The sequence below is a fragment of the Hylobates moloch genome, unplaced genomic scaffold (genome assembly GCF_009828535.3).
Source record: "Hylobates moloch isolate HMO894 unplaced genomic scaffold, HMol_V3 SCAFFOLD_5, whole genome shotgun sequence".
Classification (NCBI taxonomy): Eukaryota; Metazoa; Chordata; class Mammalia; order Primates; family Hylobatidae; genus Hylobates; species Hylobates moloch.
Window position 1 is genome coordinate 132,208,203 of NW_026652280.1, and position 20,690 is coordinate 132,228,892.

Genomic DNA, 20,690 nt, shown 5'->3' on the forward strand with positions numbered 1-20,690 from the left:
TTAGGATCTCTCCAGTCTACATACCTCCCACAACAATATCTAGACAGATACATATGTCTGTACTGGGGAGTTTATAACGGAAAATGGTATAAAATCTCTTATTCCAAAGAAGTTTTTATTATTTGGTTACAAATGTAACCCAAAAGGCAAATGAATCATAAAGTAGGAAAGATTTATTTGAGGCGCCAATCTCAGTTTTATTATACCTCTTTCCAAGAGAAATAAATCTTTATTTTCAAGTAAGCCAGATGAGTAGAAAATAATTAGAGGTTGCAAAGAACTGAAGAACATTTGCTGACTATAGAAAGGCTATGTTAAGAAAGACAATAAAAAGACATAATGAATATGAGAAACCCAGGTCTACTTTAGAATACTTTAAGACGGAAAGATATAAGAATTCATAACAGTGAACCAAAAAGAAGTCAGAGAAACAGTTCCCAGGGGAAGAGAAAACAAGAATCACAAGATAGACACCAGGAAGTAAGGAACATGGTTATGAAGTAAAACACTCCAACAAGTAAGGACATAAGTGGGGACTCAAGACTTTCCAAATGAAACCCAAAAAAGACAAAGAATTAAGGACATTTTTAAGACTATAAAAGTGAAATTACAGAAATGACAGAAGTCTATTCAATACAAACATAAGGGCTTTAAAAGAAAAGGCTTTGAACTAAAAAAGAAAGTGACAGCTTTAGTGTGGTAACATCAAGACAAAATATTATTATGGACCATAATCATGATCCATCTATTCCGAGTATCCCAACCCCCTTTCTCATTGTGCTTCACTCATGTGTGCCCCTATATTATTGGTATGTTTATTTCTGCATAAAGACAGAAGTGAGGGTAAGTAGGAGAAAGGGCCAACAGGCATTCTTCAGCGAAGTCTCACGTCCTTTTTATCCTTGGACAGCGGCAATAAAGGGGCTACTGGAAGTCAAGCCTGGCTACCTACTTTGCCAAAGGAACATTCAAGTGACTGAAGTACCTGGAGCTATGTGAGAAAACACTTCTGTGATATGTGGAGCCAGTCAATATTTACCAACTACATTTACATTTTCTGTACTTCATCTTACATTTCCTGGCTTTGGAATAAATATGATAATGATAGAATACTGATTGCTGAATAAGTCCAAAGTACTTTGCATAACTAACAATTTTCATTTTTATAATTCATTGAGAAGAAAGTAGACATGTGCTTAATATAAATTACTAAGAGCAGAAAACTGAAGATTTACTTAAGACTGTAAAAATTAAAAACAAGTCCAATAATTATATTCTTTATTTTATAAACTATCAGACAATATTCCTTCAAAGAGAGCAGTAGGAAAAAAATCCCCACATCAAACACAAACTACAGATGGCCATGCACATAAGCATGTGGAGAGGAATTCTAGAGCTGTGCCGTCCAATACCATAGCCACTACTCACATGTGGCTATTTAATTTTAAATCATATTAATTAAATTTTAAATTCAGTTTTGCAGCTGTACTAGTCATATTTCACATGCTCAATATCTACACATGGTTATTTTACTGGACAGTGAAAGTACAGGGCATTTCCATCATTGCAGAAAGTTCTACGGGAAAGTGTTGTTCTAGAGAAATGGTGTCTAGAATGGGGAACATAGCCTATGTGATAGGAATTTGTTACTAATTATGAAGATTTCTGGATCTGAACCATTCATAAAGCCACAACATAGAGAAAACCTAAATAGTAACCCTTAAATCTGCGAGTCTTACAAATCATACAAAAACATTCATCTTTTGTCTTTTCTTTTTAATTTGGTCTGCCATATCCCATTTCATTAGCAGAGTATATTGAATCAACGTCAGTATTCACTTGGCATGGGATTTTATGTGTTTTAGGTGAGTGTCTATTTGTGGCACTACTGTGCGGCTCTTCCCCTGCTTTCATTAGTAATAAAACAGTCTGTATTTTGTTTTTATAGGTACAAATCATCTTGTACAATCACAACAATACCAACCACACCATGAGTTTCTTTTTATTTTTTTTTATTTTTTTATTTTTTATTTTTATTTATTTATTTATTTATTTTGAGACAGAGTCTCGCTCTGTCGCCCAGGCTGGAGTGCAGTGGCGCGATCTCGGCTCGCTGCAAGCTCCGCATCCCGGGTTCACGCCATTCTCCTGCCTCAGCCTCTCCGAGTAGCTGGGACTACAGGCGCCCGCCACCACGCCCGGCTAATTTTTTGTATTTTTAGTAGAGACGGGGTTTCACTGTGGTCTCGATCTCCTGACCTCGTGATCCACCCGCCTCGGCCTCCCAAAGTGCTGGGATTACAAGCGTGAGCCACCGCGCCCGGCCACCATGAGTTTCTTTTTAATGTAAAGAGACTAAAATTATATTTGTGTGTTTAAATACTCATTTTACACTGGAGACTCCAATTTACTATATTTTCTATGGCTTTCTTGACATAAACTTCATTTGCAAAAAGTTTTTTGGTAGTAGTATTTGAAATTTTGAAGTCCTTTCAATTAAGAAAAATAGATTTCTAAGCGTTTCAAAGACTTACTTTTTAAAGCAATTCTGTGGATTCAGAGACTAAGTCGAGCCTTAATTTAAATATTCAGGTAATCATTTTTCAGTTCACATTTTAAAGATGATTTTATATGATCATTTAAAAACTTACTTCAAAATTAAGGTCTCGGATCAAAACATCTCCATTTGGCGTTGCTAAAGGAACATGATCAAACCTATGGAGGAAATTTAAAAAAAGAGAATTACTTTAAAGTATATAAGGAACTAACACAACTCAATACCAAAAATACAAATAACCTGATTAAAAAATGGGCAAAGGGCTTAAAGACTTCTTAGAAGAAGAAATTCAGATGGCCAACAGGCATACGAAAAGGTGCTCAACATCTCTAGTCATCAGGAAAATGCAAATCAAAACCATAATGAGACGTCACCTCTCACCTGTTAGGATGACTATTATCAAAGAGACAAATGGTAAGTGTTGGCAAAGATGTGGAGAAAGGAAACCTTGTACATTGTTGGTGGGACTACAAATAGTATAGCCATTATGGAAAACAGTATGGATGTTCCTCAAAAAATTAAAATTAGGACTACCATATGATCTCGCAATCCCACTTCTGGGTACATTTCCAAAGGAAATAAAATCAGTATCTCAAAGAGAATCTTCCTCCCATGTTCACTCCAGCATTATTTACAATAGTCCATATATGGAAACTACCTAAATGTCCTTCAACTGATGAGAGGATAAAGAAAATATAGTGTGTACAGTGTGTATATATTCACACACACAGAAAATACATACAATAGAATATTACCCCACCTTTAAAAAAGAAGGAAACTGGGCCATTTTCAACATAGATGGATCTGGAGGACATTATGCTAAGCAAAATAAGCAAGACACAAAAAGAGAAACACTATAATGATCTTACTTGTATGTGGAATCTGAAGTAGTCAAACTCATAGAAGTAGAGAGTAGGATGGTGGTTGCCAGGGGGTTAGGGAGAGGGGAAATGGGGGTAATATTGGTCAAATGGCACAACATTTCAGTGATGCCAGATGAATAAATTCTGTAGATCCACTGTGCAGGGACAATAGTAGAAAATACTACATTGTACACCTGAAATTTGCTAAGACACATCTAAATTAAATTCTCACCAAACACACACAAAAATGGTAACTATGTAGAGGCGATACGTAAATTAATTAGCCAAAACATAATCATTTCACAACGTATACAGATATCAAAGCATCAAGTTGTATACTTTAAATATTAATATACACAATTTGTAGGTCAATGATACCTCTAAGCTGTTTTTTAAAAAAGCAGAAATAATTTTAAACACTAAGCAATTGTAAGCTGAAAAAGAAAGACTACTATGAAGTTTAACAAACATTTATGGTGCTAAAGAACCTTTTTCTGTACGTACTTTATAATGTTATCTGCAATAATGATTTCTCCAGCACCAGGTATCAAGGGAATGACTTGTCCTCCTTCAATACCTTAAATGGAAAATAGGTATTAAAGCATCATATTATATCAGCAAACACTTAAAATTGTGGCCTTAAACTGTGACACTCATATTTACCCTTTTCCTGTTGTGAGACCATTGTGCGCTCATATTTGCCATGATTTAAATCCTTCAGTACTTGCATTAATTCTGTAATCCGAGCAGTAAAACTAAAATTTTAGAAAAGGAAACCATAATCAAAACTCCAGACTATTGTCACATCTTTTATTTTATACAAACTCAAGTTCCTAAAATTATAATTTAGTATAAATGAAGTAACCTAACAGTCTCATCAACATAAAGTATTGATGATAACATGTGTGCTTTATTATGTTTCAGTAGGAGAGCAGGAATATAGGGATGAAGGAAGAGGTTTCCATAGGATCCCCAACTCAACAGATACTTCAATAATAGCCAAGTCAAGGCAGTTATTTGCTGAGAATTTTCAGGAGGTTTCTCTCGGATACTACAAAAGAACCACTACTAGTATATTCCTTAGACCCAGGAAGTATGGACTCTGATCTCTTGCTGAAGTGACCTATAAAGCCGTGTTATAAAGCTGGTCTTTCTATCCAAGGAAGGCATTTATTAAATGTATGCCGAATGCATGCTGCCTTTCTGCAAACGGAAGAATCTGAAAGATTCCCTCTTTCTTACTCTGAAGAGGGGAAAGATGAAGAGTTCTTATTATTGGATACAAATCACTGTGGCAATAGAGAAAAATCAAAACTAACAACAAGAGGTTGGAGATAACAAAAATGACCACCATCGCCAAAGTATTCTCATCAAAGAAGAAAACAGGATTTTTCTCTGAATAAAAAGCAGAAACCTCCTAAAGTAAACTTTGGGAGGTGATGAATGTTTATGGTCTTGATGGTTTCACAGGTGTACAACTTATCCCCATATTCATCAAATTGTAAACATTAAATATGAACAGTTTCTTATATGTCAATTATACCTCAACAACGTGGAAAAAGAGAAAGAAAGGGGGGCAGGGAGAGGGAGGGAGGGAGTGAAAGAGAAAGACACACACACACACCCACACAGAAAGAGAGAGAGAGAGAGAGAGAGAAAGAGAAAGGAAACATCCTAAAGGAACAGAAGCACCTTTACCATGAACTGTAAAGCTATAAGAAAACAAATAGGAAGAATGTTAGTATTCTCATGAAAGAGACTCTACTCATAGTAGTTAACAACTTCTATATTGCATGAAGACCGTAACTGCCACAGGAGCTAAGAAGGAGGAAAAAGGGAAATATGAAGATGGATCACAGGCCTAGGAAAGATATTAAGTCATCAAACTTCTTCAGGTGACCTAAAATTTATGGTGTTTTTTACACCATACCATGCCCTTTATATTAGAGATTGAAATACTGAAATCTTAATATTTAATTTCATTCTATGGTCTAAAGATAATTTTACTACTAGATAATATGACTACATTCACAAGCACACCTACAGATACAAGTTAATGTCTCATTTTTTTTCCCATTGAAGTCAACTTCATTTCTATTCATCTGTTTTGCTAGGTTGCCGGTATCTAAGATCTAAGAAAAAAGGTATGGTAGAGGACAAGAAAATTTAAATGAGAAAATTATATTCATTAACTTAGTTTTCTGTGAATTAAGACTGCCATGATTCAACATTTCCCAAATTAGCAAATATCAGTGTCCACGGAGCAAACAACTTGACAGCCTCTAATCTACTGTAATGCGCAAACCAGTTGTCTTCAAGAAACATGAAAAGTTCACCATCAGAAAAATCTTCCCTAATTTTCTATCAAAACCACCTTCCTGGGGTAGGAAATGTTGCCCCCTTATCTTAATCTCAACTGATACAATCATTAAGGATAATATATTTTTAAAAATTATTTTCTGTAACTGCTCATTATTACTAATCTTACCCGGCCAATCTAGTCATTTCACGCCCAGCCAAAACTATTCGACCCAGAGCTTGAGACATTCGCAAAAGCATTCTTCCACTTTGGTAGTAATCCTTAAATAGAAATAAACATTAGTTTTTACTTATAGTTCTATGACTACAAATTTGGCTTTATTTTTACTGTTACATTTTCATTGTATTATCATCAGTTTACCTCTAGAAGTTCCGAATGTGTACTCTTGAGATGTCGAGGATGAGACAAATCTAAGAAAGGGCGACTGACAACTAGGTAACCAACCACAGTGGCAAGGTCTGAAACCAAACAGGTAAGATTTAAAACAATAACAGTATTTCACCTTTTCCACAAATTTCATCTCTTTCAAAATATACTTACATTTGGCAATAATGCTATCGATGAAGCCCATTGAAAACCGAAACAAAATGAAATTATGTAGGTGTTCCACCTGGCAGAAAACAAAAACAAAAAAACATCTTTTTCTATGTATAAAAAACTGAATCTACTATAAGGATAAAACAAACTATATAGTTCATTTATTCAACAAATATTACTGAGTACCCATGATTTCTGTTTATATTGTACATCACACCACCGAGGACAATGCTCATCACAGAGCAGGTGCCAAACAAACACTTCATGAAACCATTTTTACGCAAACAGCATGGAAATTACATAAACAATTTTAACAACGCTGTTTCTCTTGCATGCAATAGCACAATGCTATTGTAGTCACCATGCTTTCGGATACATATATCCCAAAAGAGAACAACAACGAAAGCAAAAAGAACAGAGAGATTAACTAGTTTGAGTGAAACACTAGCTGTCCAGATTGGCACTCAATGCTTTGCTTTCAGTGGAAACACATGGTCTGTGCTTTATCTAAGAATTGTATTACACCCAATCTGAACTGAGTGCTAATGTAAATCAGTGCCACACAGCCTGTTTTAGCTTTAACATGAGCATGCATTGTCTTAAAACTACAAGTCTAAAACTGCTTTTTTATTCTGGAGTTGTAGCGTTCTCAAACTGTCCATCTACCAGATTCTTCAAGGTCCTGCATGATCTGGCACTGAGCTCTATTTTTAAGGTCATATGCTTCTACTTTGCTCCTCCTCACCAAGCTCCAGAAATAATGGTTTCTCAAACATGTACCTTCTTAAGGCTTTCCTCTTGCTCTTCTCACTGCCAGGAATACATTCTTTTAAGGTATTTATATTTTGTGACTCCTTCACTTTCATGTGGATTTCTGACAAAATGTCACCTCCTCAAGAAAGATCTTGGCCATTCCAGCTAAAGTAGCTGGGCAATAGCCCCCTTCATATCTATTCCTTTATCCTGCTTCATTTTTGGCCACCGAATTAATTACTACCTGAAATTATACAGAACATCTAGTTGTTTATTTATTGTCTCCTCCACTAAAATGTGGCTTCCTGAGTACAGGGTAGCTTGTTAACAACTTGGTATCTTCTGCAACTAGACAATGTCTGGAACATTTATTCAATGACTACCATGTGTCAGACACTGTGCTCAAGCTAGAGATACAACGAATAGAACAGAGAAGGTCCCTGAATTTATGGAGTTTACATTCTAATGAAAGAGGATAACTAGTAAACAAGATAATTAGAGACTGTAATACAGTCATCCCTCGGTATCCAAAGGGGATGGGATTGGCTCCAGGACCTTCCGGAAACCAAAATCCATGGATGCTCACGTCCCTGATGAAAAATGGCATAGTATTTGCATATACCTGAGCACGACATCCCATACACTTTATTTACTTTTTGAGACAGAGTCTCACTCTGTCGCCAAGGCTGGAGTGCAGTGGTGCCATCTTGGCTCACGGCAACTTCTGCCTCCTGGGTTCAAGTGATTCCACTGCCTCAGCCTCCCGAGTAGCTGGGATTACAGGCGCCCGCCACGACACCCGGCTAATTTTTGTATTTTTAGTAGAGATGGGGTTTTGCCATGTTAGTCAGGCTGGTCTCGAACTCCTGACCTCAAGTGATCTGCCCGCCTCAGCCTCCCAGAGTGCTGAGATTACAGGGGTGAGCCACCGCGCCTGGCTCATCCCAAACACTTTAAGTCATCTCTAAATTACTTATAAAACTTAATACAATGTAAATAGCTATTATACTAATGTCTGTATTGTTCAGAGAATAATGACAAGAAAAAAATATCTGTATATAAGTACAGACACAATTTCTTTTTCTGAATATTTTCAATCTGTGTGTGGTTGAATCCATGGATTTGGAACCCACAGATGCAGAGGGTTGACTGCATATATAAACTCCATATATATATATATATACATATATATATATATACGTATATATATATATACGTATATATATATATACTTTTAAGGAAAGATGATGATTAAAACAGGAAGGAACTGTTGGAGGCCATTTCAAATAGGCTGATCAGAGAAGACAAAGCTTCAATAAGGTATTAACATTTGGGCTGAAAATCTAAAGGATGAGAATAAGCAAGCCGTGTGGAGAGCAAGCTGGTGAACTGCAGGCCCCTGAAAAATTACCTTAAATGCATTCTACTAGTGAGCACTCTAAAAGTTCTGCCATGTTAAATACTGACGAGGCAAAAATCCAATTTCTGAAATAATTTAAAATGACAATTTCTTTAACCTCTTTAACTCATCTAAAATATACATTTAATTTCACAAACTTCAGACTTCCACTAAAATGTAAGCTCCTTAAAGGCAAGATTTTATCCATCATGTCCACCACCATCATCCTTAGCACCTGGAGTGAGCACAGGCAACTAGATGGCATTCAATATCTTTTGAATAAATAATGGAATAAAAGTATTTGAATTCAAATTTTCCAAGTGGCAATTAAATAAAAACTGAAGTAAAGCTTTCACAAGAAACAATGCTTATATTCTTTAAAACAAAAAGCCAGTAAACTCTGACCCACAGTCCAAATCTAGCCTGCTACTTGTTTTTGTAAGTAAAGTTTTATTAGAACATAGCCACACCCACTCATTCATGTATTATATATAGCTACTTTTGAGTAGCGGAGCTGAATAGTTGCAAGACACTGTGTGGTATGAAAAGCCTAAAATATATATATACTATCTTGCCCTTTACGGAAAAAGTTTGCTGACTCCTGCGTTAAATAATAATCTTTATTGTATTTTCATGAATGCTTCAGGAACAAATTCTTTCTGTGGGAATCACTAAATAAGGCTCCTAAGCAACCTCTGTAAAAATACACTTAACATTATTTTTTTTCTTTTTTTTTGATTATACCTTAAGTTCTAGGGTACATGTGCACAACGTGCAGGTTACATATGTGTGCATGTGCCATGTTGGTGTGCTGCACCCAGTAACTCGTCATTTACATTAGGTATATCTCCAAATGCTATCCCTCCCCTCTACCTCCACCCCACAACAGGCCCTGGTGTGTGGTGTTCCCCACCCTGTGTCCAGGTGTTCTCATTGTTCAGTTCCCACCTATGAGTGAGAACATGTGGTGTTTGGTTTTCTGTCCTTGGGATAGTTTGCTCAGAATGATGGTTTCCAGCTTCATCCATGTCCCTACAAAGGACATGAACTCATCATTTTTTATGGCTGCATAGTATTCCATGGTGTATATGTGCCACATTTTCTTAATCCAGTCTATCACTGATGGACATTTGGGTTGGTTCCAACTCTTTGCTATTGTGAATAGTGCCACAGTAAACATACGTGTGCATGTGTCTTTATAGCAGCATGATTTATAATCCTTTGGGTATATGCCCAGTAATGGGATGGTTGGGTCAAACGGTATTTCTAGTCCTAGATCCCTGAGGAATCGCCACACTGTCTTCCACAATGGCTGAACTAGTTTATAGTCCCACCAACAGTGTAAAAGCGTTCCTATTTCTCCACATCCTCTCCAGCACGTTGTTTCCTGACTTTTTAATGATCGCCATTCTAACTGGTGTGAGATGGTATCTCACTGTGGTTTTGATTTGCATTTCTCTGATGGCCAGTGATGATGAGCATTTTTTCACGTGTCTGTTGGCATAAATGTCTTCTTTGAGAAGTGTCTATTCATATCCTTTGCCCACTTTTTGATGGGGTTGCTTGTTTTTCTCTTGTAAATGTGTTTAAGTTCTTTGTAGATGCTGGATATTAGCCCTTTGTCAGATGTGTAGATTGCAAAAATTTTCTCCCATTCTGTAGGTTGCCTGTTCACTCTGATGGTAGTTTCTTTTGCTGTGCAGAAGCTCTTTCGTTTAATTAGATCCCATTTCTCAATTTTGGCTTTTGTTGCTGTTGCTTTCAGTGTTTTAGACATGAAGTCCTTGCCCATGCCTATGTCCTGAATGGTACTGCCTAGGTTTTCTTCTAGGGTTTTTATGGTTTTAGGTCTGATATTTAAGTCTTTAATCCATCTTGAATTAATTTTTGTATAAGGTGTACAGAAGGGATCCAGTTTCAGCTTTCTACATATGGCTAGCCAGTTTTCCCAGCACCATTTATTAATAGGGAATCCTTTCCTCATTTCTTGTTTTTGTCAGGTTTGTCAAAGATCAGGTGGTACACTTAATATTATTTTAATAAATCTATGTGATTTTATAAATGGGCACTTGAATATATTGATACAGTTTTTAATCTCCTATTTTTTATTAAAAATGCAGTATAAAATCCTTTACAGCTATTTTTCAAAATATCTTTAAGATATGTATACATACGTGTGTGTTTGTGTGTGTATGTGTGTCAGCCATAGGCAAAACAAACAAACAAACAAAAAAAACCCTTTCCATAAACACATGAACTTCAAGTGTGTTATCTTACCAGTTTTCGGAAGACCGAGTGGACTGTCTGCTTTTCTCTTTTATTCCCATTGTAAAAGGCAATTTCTTCACTGTTAAAGAAAATAATTTAGCAATTAATTTTAATGTTACCTATGCTTGAAAAATAATTGAAATACAGTATATGATGGCTGAATGTTTGTATTTAAATGGACATTTTGTGACTAAGCGCTTATCTGGTGCATCTCAAGCCACAGTCTATACTTGAGATTCTGCTCCTAGCTCAGCTGATTGGAGCACAGGAATACACCCCTGACTGAATCATATGCTGGACTGCAACCTATGGCATAGGTATCCTAGCTGCAAAAGACGTACTGCACTAATTCTCAGAAATTTGAAATTAGAGAAAGAAGTTGCTGTGATGTACAGAAAGGCAGGGCTGGGACCAACATTGCAGACTTCAAGTTAAAGTATAGGCCCAAGCAAGAAGGAGATGAAAAAGCAACAGCTAGAAAAAGATGGAAAGTGATGACTTGACATACATCCTTTTAAAGATAGAAAAGCAGGCTAAGTCCCGCCGGCTTCAAAGTGCCAGCTCCCAGGAGGAAACCCTGGAACCCCATCATATCCTCACAACAATTCCACATTTCCTGAGCAGACGTGCATGGGTCCACAAGGGCCACAGGGATCATGACTAGAAAAAAAAGGGTATTTTATAGATGAAGAAAAGTTCAGTGTAGTTAAGTAAATTTGTAAAGGTTGCAGAGCCAGCAGGTCAGGGAGCTGAAATCATAACTCCTATCTGACCCTAACATTTATAGTCTCTCTATTACACAGGAATGATGTAAGCTTTCCCAGCAAAGTACATCTTATGGCAGAGGAAAATATTTATAGAGAAGTCTAGAAGGCAAGGTTGAAATATTTCTTTAAAGTCTCTTTTTTCCCCTAAACAATTTATGTTTTATATTTCCATTTTGAAATGGACCTGCGTTTTTCATAAAAACAAGGTACCACCTACCTCAACCTCTTCAAGTAAAATTAACTTCCCATAAGTTATGACATATTTGTCATGTGTTTCATGGTTTCCTTGACAAAATGACACAGAGCCTCAGAGTATAAGAAGCCTACAGTTCTATACCTCTAATTAGTTTTTTAAAAAACTTCCTTCTATCTCCTCTCCACACCTAAGCCTATGGAAGAAGATGAGGTGAGGATTCTCCTCCTGAACTGAGTCTTTTTAGCCTTAATGAAAAATCTGAAAGGATAAAACATCCTGGAATATTGATGGCTGCTCATCCAACATCTATTCTCTTCATTGTTCTTCTTCCTAAAATAATCTCAACTTTCGTAAAGTTATCTATTACTTTCCATGTACCCTAATGCTTTAGGAATGCCTCAACCCCATTTATAGGGTCCCAACTGGTCTAAGCCAATCACTTTGCTGTGATTGCTTTAGGCATGGTCAAGTAACAATTCCAGCCAATAAGATATGAGGCAAAGTCAGCCGTGGGACTCTTGGGAAAGGTTTCTTTGCTCTCATAAAGACACACCAGGCGAGATGGCCCCTTTTTGTTTCTGGAGCTTTCTGCAGGGGAGAGGAGCTTGTGAAATCTGTAACTGCTATCGCCATCTTGTGGTCACAAGAAGAATTAGCCCGAGGAATGGGGCAGCATACAAAGCAGGCAGAGCCAAGAGAATACCAGAGAGCCAGAGCCCTGATAATGCCATACCTGGAACTGCCCTGTCTTAAGGGTTCTCATGTGAAGCAGTGAGTGTTCTTATTACTGGAGCCATAAGTCATGCTTTCTGTTTCTTTCACTAAAAGGCATCTTTCACTTACTTGGCAAATCACCTCTTAACTCTATTCCGCTGCCTCCTTAGAGCAAAAAACCCTATTTAAAACTTGTACTATTTTATCAATCCAAGGAAATAAAGGAAGAGGGAACTATCATTAGTAAATGCCTGTAGAGTAGAATATTAAATACATATTAGAACCCTCAAAATGACTTAACATTGACAGATCAATATATGAGAACATTTATTGAGCACTTGCTCCATATAAAAAACTGAGCTGGAAGCTTTATATATATTATCAAATTTAATCCTCATTGCAACCTTATATTATCTACCTATTATAAACAAAAGTGAAACTATGAATAATTCGCTAAAATCAAATACATGCAACTGACAAGTGGAAGAGGTAGATTTTGAAGCTAGTATGGCTGGCTCCAAAGTCCACACTTTTTCTTCCTATGTTACATTTAAAAAACGCTAGAAAATAGGTAGAGGCACATGCAGTGACAGTGAATCATTGAGCATTATGAACAGTCAAAATAAAAATACTTGTGGAAAAACTGAGACAAAATTTTCTTGGAACAGGTATTGTATGTTGAAATTTGAATTGTAAACTGATTATGTCTAAAGTAAATTAACAGAAAATTCATCAACAGAAGGTATGAACAGGTGAATCAGGAATACTACATGGTTAATAAGAAAAAGAGTTCAAAATATTCATGATTACTACTTTATAAAACTAGTCTCTTTCATAATGTATATTTTCAACACAATATGCGCATTATTACAGTAACAGTGTCACTAGACTTTTTGGAGTCAATTTAAATGACATCAATATCCATAGAAATGAATTTTTAGCAAGGCTTTAATGCATTTGTCTTTACCTGTTTGTGATGAGCCGAGAATTAACATATCTATATTCTCCTTCATATTTTTGCTCAGTTATTGTCATCTTACCAATGGGTCTTCTAAGTCGAGTTAGGAATAGCCCAGAAACAACTAAGTAGGCCATCATGCTCGCTGGGCCCTATTATTATCGGGAGAGAAAGATACACAAAGTTCTGGGATATAATAATAAATTCACTTAGATACAAACATGTACAATTTTTATAATTAACCTCAATGACTGAAAGAAATTGCCCTACTGCGTAACTTTTTCCCCTTGTTTTTTTCTGAAAAAGTACACAGTAGCCTCTACACTTTTACTACTCATGGGCTTTTCCTCTTACCACTGTAGCTTATCCCTCAGCTCTCTTACATTTTGCTCACCTAAAAACTCCTAATTGCAGTTCTCACTTTTTCTATGTTATCTAACACTCTCCTGTTGGAACTGGTCTTGAGAATCTCTTAAGATTCCACAATAATTCTTAGACCTCTTTTTCTTGCCTTCTCTTTTAATGTTAATATTCCCTCAAACTCCTTCCTTAGTTCTCTTCTCATCTCAAATTTATATCTCTAGTCCTATCACTCTTATGAACCCAAGAAATAAATACTACACATCTTTACCTTAATACTGTGCAGATGCCTCAAGTTCAGCTCCCCCTGAACGAGCTCTGTCTTTCCCTGCATGTACATCTTGCTTCCAGCTGCTGTACTATGTATTAATAACTTTGTAGGTGACCTCATCACCCATTGACCATACCAAGAGAAAGAGAAAGGTATGCTTGAGGCATCCCTTTCCAAGTTCATCATAAGCACTTCCCTCATTCCCCTATATACCCTATACTCTGCCATACTAAAATAAATGTTTCCTGAACAGTTTCCATTCAGTGAGGTTGTTCTTATGTTTGGCAAGCGTGACATAATCTAATGGATGTCTACTTACCTCCCCAAAGCAGCTCAGATATCACCTCCAGTTCTTCCTGGCACTAAATACTTTACTGAAACTTCTATTACTAAACTTTATCATACTGCATTATAATTGTTTGACTATCTACCTGTTTTACCACATTTGTAATTCCTCTTCAGCAAGAACTGCGTCTTACTTATCTTTTTATTCCTACTATCTAGCACAATATATGTGCTAGTATGTATTCAAGATTTAAAAAAGTAAATCTGATCAATTCAATGCATTTCAACAACTACTACAAATGTGGACCAAAAAGATAACTAAAACAGTTTCTGCCTTTAAGAAATACAGAATCAGATAACAGGTAGACATAGAGACATATTTAAGTATCACAAAAATGTAGTTAAGTACCATAAAAATATGACTGCAAGGAGACAAGAAGGACTTGGCCTATTCATTTGCTTATAGTAAAACAAAATATAAGAATGATAAAACCTGGATCACAGGATAGCAAAAAATTAGGAAGATAAACAGAAAAATTTGAAAAACAAAACAAAGCAAAACCAAAACCCTGCTTTCCCAGTGTTTTGGAAAGCAACAAAAAACAGTATGGAAATAATTTATTAATCAACTGAAATGCACATACACACATACACATATATAAAACAACCATACTATTATATGGCTGTGTTATAAATATATAACAATAACATTACATATTAAATGACTAAAGTTACATTTCAATAAGATAACTCAAAGAAAACTTAAAAGTGATTCTTGCCATCACAAATATCAGAGACTTGGATAATAAGGCTCATGGGATAGCCAACCATTTACATTATAAAATATTCTTGAAACTGTTACACCCACTCTAAATGTATCATTATTTTAACATTAGAATTTCATATTAAAATGGATGTCTCCATATCTCTTTTTAGACATTACTTTGAAACAATAAGTACAAGTATATTCATGGCTTAAATACTTCTGCTTTATTATTATTTTTTAAAGAAGCGGGTCTCGCTTTTTGTCCAGGCTTGTCTCGAACTCCTGGATTCAAGCGATCCTCCCATCTCAGCCTCCCAAAGTGCTGGGATTACAAGCGTGAGCCACCACACCTGGCCAGTACATTTGTCTGGTTTTTAATGCCACAAAAATTTTTCTAAGTACCTAATTTAAGGAAAATTAAAAAGAAAAATTAGTACTTCTAAAATCTTGAGTGAAGTATTATTTTATAACCAGACTTTGTTAGGTAAATCATGTGAAACTACATTCTTTGAGATCTACAAAAATTCTTACAGGCCATCAAGCTATTCACAATATGTATTTCAAATATTATATTATATCAATTTAAAAGGTGAAATAAAAGCAGACTCACCTGAGCTCCAATTGCACTCGTTAACTTAAAGATATACAAAACTATGTCTAAAAATGGCTGTAAAATAAATATTAGAATACAAAGAATTAAAACTAAAGCACTAGAATGATAGCTAATACAATACGTTAACTACAAAATGTTATTAAACATTTAATACATAATTATCAACATGTAGAGTTCCCACTATGTATAATGTACTGTGATAGTAAGTAGATCAAAGAATACATGAAAGATAACAGTTTTCCTCTCAAGAAACTTAAAATGGGAACAGCTTACACAATGTCTACTGACCATCAAGTAGGAAAAACATTTATCACTTTTCATCAACTAAGATACCTCTACTGTGATAATTAACCACTAGTAACTCAGTAATGTGTCAATATAATATAAAGACACTGAATAAAATGACCTGAGATGTAACCCCAAATCTGCTACCAGTTTGTTTCTACATATCTTAACCTGTAAAGTGAGGAACTTTTCCTGCTTTTGAGACAGGGTCTGGCTCTGTCACCCAGGCTGGAGATCTTGGCTCACTGCAGCCTCTGGAGTAGCTGGGAGTACAGGCGCACATTACCATGCCTGGGTAATTTTTGTATTTTTTGTAGATGGGGTTTCACCATGTTGCCCAGGATAGTCTTGAACTCCTGAGCTCAAGCGATCTGCCCACCTTGGCCTCCCAAAGTATTGTGATTACAGGGATGAGCCACTATGCCCGGCCAACAGCCAGCACTTTCTAATCCACATTATTACTAGGATAGATGGCTTGGTTTGTTAACTGGCTTGTTTCAACAGTTACCTTTCCCTTTCCTTTTTTTTTTTTTTTTTTTTGCCTTACAAATTATCAAGAAGCCAGAGATACTTATAAAATTCAAGAACTGTTAAAACTTATGACAAAATAATGACTCATAATTTAAGCTGGAGGTCAATTAGATGTTTAAAACATCTGACTTACACACTGGTGCACAGCCCCACTACAATTAATTAATTTAATATTCTTCTGTATTCCAGATGTGACAAAACCTGAGACTTGCTCAAGTGCCAAGATTTAAAGAATACATAATAATGTCTATAAAATTACATGGAAAGTTGTATATATACACCCCCCATTCCCACCATGCATGCATGCATACACACACATACACACACACACACACACACACACACACACACACACACACACACAGAGAGAGAGAGGGAGAGACAGAGAGAGAGAGAACAAACTTTCAAATGTGGTAATGGGAACAGAAAAGAAAGCTTAATTACTGAACTATTTGTAGTTGTCAGAGTTCCTGAGTTTGGGATCAGTTAGCAAAGGCTTCTGGAGAGCTAAATAAATAACAAAGTTGGGCTGGAAGTGAAAAGCATTGGGCCTGGGCATGAGGAGAGCAGCTCTTATGGATATATATCTCTAAGAATTGCCTTCCCTCCATCCACCTGGTTGAAGCAAGAACATTCCTATTCTTACAATGTGACCCAGTCCTTTTTATAGTTTTGGTTTTCTTTTGTCTCAAGACTGTATATCTAGGTCAACTGTGACCAGAGGCAAAGATACTATCATTGGTCCAGTATGAGATAAGCTCCTACCCAACACCAAGGGAAATCACATGAGTTAGAGTGGGAACTGAAGCATCTCAGATGAAGAGGGGAGGGGATGCTGGGCAGACTATTTTATAGGTGCCTACTACACACCATAGTCAATGCAAGAGGTAACGGCAAAGAAGAGGGTTTAATAAGAAGACTACAGCAAAAGCTGTAAGGGTGGTGAGATAACATGACTAAGATAAGAACTGGAGAAATCAGTGAGAAGAAGGAAAACTGATTAAGGCCTATCACAGTCAGGAGCTTTGGCAATATTCTGAGGAGAATGGGAAAAACAGTAATTAGAAAACTGAAATATACTTGCATCTTGTGAAATTTTTTGGCTACTACTTACTAATGATTTATTAGAATTAAAGATACTGAAGCAGAGAAATGGGCAGAAAGGAAGTCCTAGTCTAGTGTTGTAAGTGTGGAGTTAGAAACATAAATTGACAGTCAATCTCTAACAATGGCCGGACACACACAGGTCAAAAGATGAGAATTCAAATTTCTGTTGTTTTAATGGAATCAACCTGCAAAATTCTTAGAAAATCCTTATAAGACACTAAATTATCAGTTCTTTGCCAAAGTACCTCACAAAAATAATAGAAAAAATTAAAATAATTAAAACTATTACAACAACTCTAATTTTCTTATAAAAGCATTAAATATTTACATGCTGCTGTTCTGTCCATAAAATCAATGCTATATAAATTTGCTTAGATTCAAAATTCAACAAATTAAACAAATAATCTTTTAAAAAGGAGAGAAACGCCCTTTGTCAGATGAGTAGGTTGCAAAAATTTTCTCCCATTCTGTAGGTTGCCTGTTCACTCTGATGGTAGTTTCTTTTGCTGTGCAGAAGCTCTTTAGTTTAATTAGATCCCATTTGTCAATTTTGGCTTTTGTTGCCATTGCTTTTGGTGTTTTAGACATGAAGTCCTTGTCCACGCCTATGTCCTGAATGGTATTGCCTAGGTTTTCTTGTAGGATTTTAATGGTTTTAGGTCTAACATTTAAGTCTTTAATCCATTTTGAATTAATTTTTGTATACGGTGTAAGGAAGGGATCCAGTTTCAGCTTTCTACATATGGCTAGCCAGTTTTCCCAGCACCATTTATTAAATAGGGAATCCTTTCCCCATTTCTTGTTTTTGTCAGGTTTGTCAAAGATCAGATAGTTGTAGATATGCGGCATCATTTCTGAGGGCTCTGTTCTGTTCCATTGATCTATGTCTCTGTTGTGGTACCAGTACCATGCTGTTTTGGTTACTGTAGCCTTGTAGTATAGTTTGAAGTCAGGTAGCGTGATGCCTCCAGCTTTGTTCTTTTGGCTTAGGATTGACTTGGCGATGCGGGCTCTTTTTTGGTTCCATATGAACTTCAAAGTAGTTTTTTCCAATTCTGTGAAGAAAGTCATTGGTAGCTTGATGGGGATGGCATTGAATCTATAAATTACCTTGGGCAGTATGGCCATTTTCATGATATTGATTCTTCCAACCCATGAGCATGGAATGTTCCTCCATTTGTTTCTATCCTCTTTTATTTCATTGAGCAGTGGTTTGTAGTTCTCCTTGAAGAGGTCCTTCACATCCCTACTCATCTGACAAAGGGCTAATATCCAGAATCTACAATGAACTCAAACAAATTTACAAGGAAAAAACAAACAACCCTATCAAAAAGTGGGCAAAGGACATGAACAGACACTTCTCAAAAGAAGACATTTATGCAGCCAAAAAACACATGAAGAAATGTTCATCATCACTGGCCATCAGAGAAATGCAAATCAAAACCACAGCGAGATGCTATCTCACACCAGTTAGAATGGCCATCATTAAAAAATCAGGAAACAACAGGTGCTGGAGAGGATGTGGAGAAATAGGAACATTTTTACACTGTTGGTGGGACTGTAAACTAGTTCAACCATTGTGGAAGTCAGTGTGGCCATTCCTCAGGGATCTAGAACTAGAAATACCATTTGACCTAGCCATCCCATTACTGGGTATATACCCAAAGGACTATAAATCATGCTGCTATAAAGACACATGCACACGTATGTTTATTGCGGCACTATTCACAATAGCAAAGAGTTGGAACCAACCCAAATGTCCAACAACAATAGACTGGATTAAGAAAATGTGGCACATACACACCATGGAATACTATGCAGCCATAAAAAATGATGAGTTCATGTCCTTTGTAGGGACATGGATGAAACTGGAAAACATCATTCTCAGTAAACTATCCCAAGGACAAAAAACCAAACACCACATGTTCTCACTCATAGGTGGGAATTGAACAATGAGAACTCATGGACACAGGAAGGGGAACATCACACTCCAGGGACTGTTGTGGGGTTGGGGGAGGGGGGAGGGACAGCATTAGGAGATATACCTAATGCTAAATGACGAGTTAATGGGTGCAGGAAATCAACATGGCACATGGATACATATGTAACAAACCTGCACATTGTGCACATGTACCCGAAAACCTAAAGTATAATAATAAAAAAAAAAAAGGGGGAGAAAAACTTACCTTACTAAGATTTGAATACAGATCGACTACACTGTTACAAAATTTTTCTACATCTTGTGTAAGCAGCTGGTCTGGATTAGCTATTCTGTTGTCCAGATTTCCCATTTTATAATATGTGAAAGCTCTAAAATAGCAAGAAGAAAAGTGATTTTAAAACAAGTGACTTTAAAGATAAAACAACAACAAAAAAATCGTATTACACCACCTAGCTCAAATACATAGAAACAAAAAAGTTTGGAGCCAGAAGAGATCCTATTGATTGCCCTAACTGATTTTAGAGAGGAGGACACAAGTCCAGAAAATGATGACTTGTCAATTAATGGAAGAGCCAGGACTAGATTCCAAATAACTGAGAGGTTGTTCCCAACATGCTTCTGTACCTAAGAGCGGTTTTCTTAGAAAACACAATAAATAAGAAAAACCGCTATATTGATCAGCTTCATAAACACTCTTCTATTTAAATATTTTTAATATAAAAATAGGTTATCACTTACTGAAGATACTCCTCATAGAGGTATTTAGTGAGCCTTACTCGGAAGCACAGTTTAAGCTCATTTAACCCATACTTCAAGAAGTTATTAACCAGAGAGATCTAAAACAAACAAACAAATATTATTGGTTTTGCTTTTCATTTCTGCTTACTAAACTATAATTTATTTCTCTATTATTTCCTGTGTCCCAAATCCTATAATTTTTTTTTTTTTTTTTTTCAGACGGAGTCTTGCTGTCGCCCAGGCTGGAGTGCAGTGGCGCAATCTCGGCTCACTGCAAGCTCCGCCTCCCGGGTTCACGCCATTCTCCTGCCTCAGCCTCTCCGAGTAGCTGGGACTACAGGCGCCCGCCACCACGCCCGGCTAATTTTTTGTATTTTTAGTAGAGACGGGGTTTCACCGTGGTCTCGATCTCCTGACCTCGTGATCCGCCCGCCTCGGCCTCCCAAAGTGCTGGGATTAC

At 36.5% G+C, this 20,690-nt stretch overlaps 1 protein-coding gene across 2 annotated transcripts in view; it reads right to left on the reverse strand.

The window, feature by feature from the left end:
- ABCD3 (ATP binding cassette subfamily D member 3) overlaps window positions 1-20,690 on the reverse strand; it is a 99,523-nt gene that overhangs the window by 18,680 nt on the left and 60,153 nt on the right. For both annotated transcript variants that reach the window (XM_032155313.2, XM_058439560.1), the window contains 11 exons: window positions 20,231-20,328; window positions 19,737-19,860; window positions 15,625-15,681; window positions 13,342-13,484; window positions 10,707-10,776; window positions 6,281-6,350; window positions 6,101-6,198; window positions 5,909-6,000; window positions 4,084-4,175; window positions 3,925-3,997; window positions 2,652-2,715 (listed from right to left, as the gene is read on the reverse strand). In XM_032155313.2, the coding sequence (XP_032011204.1) occupies window positions 2,652-2,715; window positions 3,925-3,997; window positions 4,084-4,175; window positions 5,909-6,000; window positions 6,101-6,198; window positions 6,281-6,350; window positions 10,707-10,776; window positions 13,342-13,484; window positions 15,625-15,681; window positions 19,737-19,860; window positions 20,231-20,328 (981 nt within the window). The remainder of the gene's footprint in view (window positions 1-2,651; window positions 2,716-3,924; window positions 3,998-4,083; window positions 4,176-5,908; window positions 6,001-6,100; window positions 6,199-6,280; window positions 6,351-10,706; window positions 10,777-13,341; window positions 13,485-15,624; window positions 15,682-19,736; window positions 19,861-20,230; window positions 20,329-20,690) is intronic.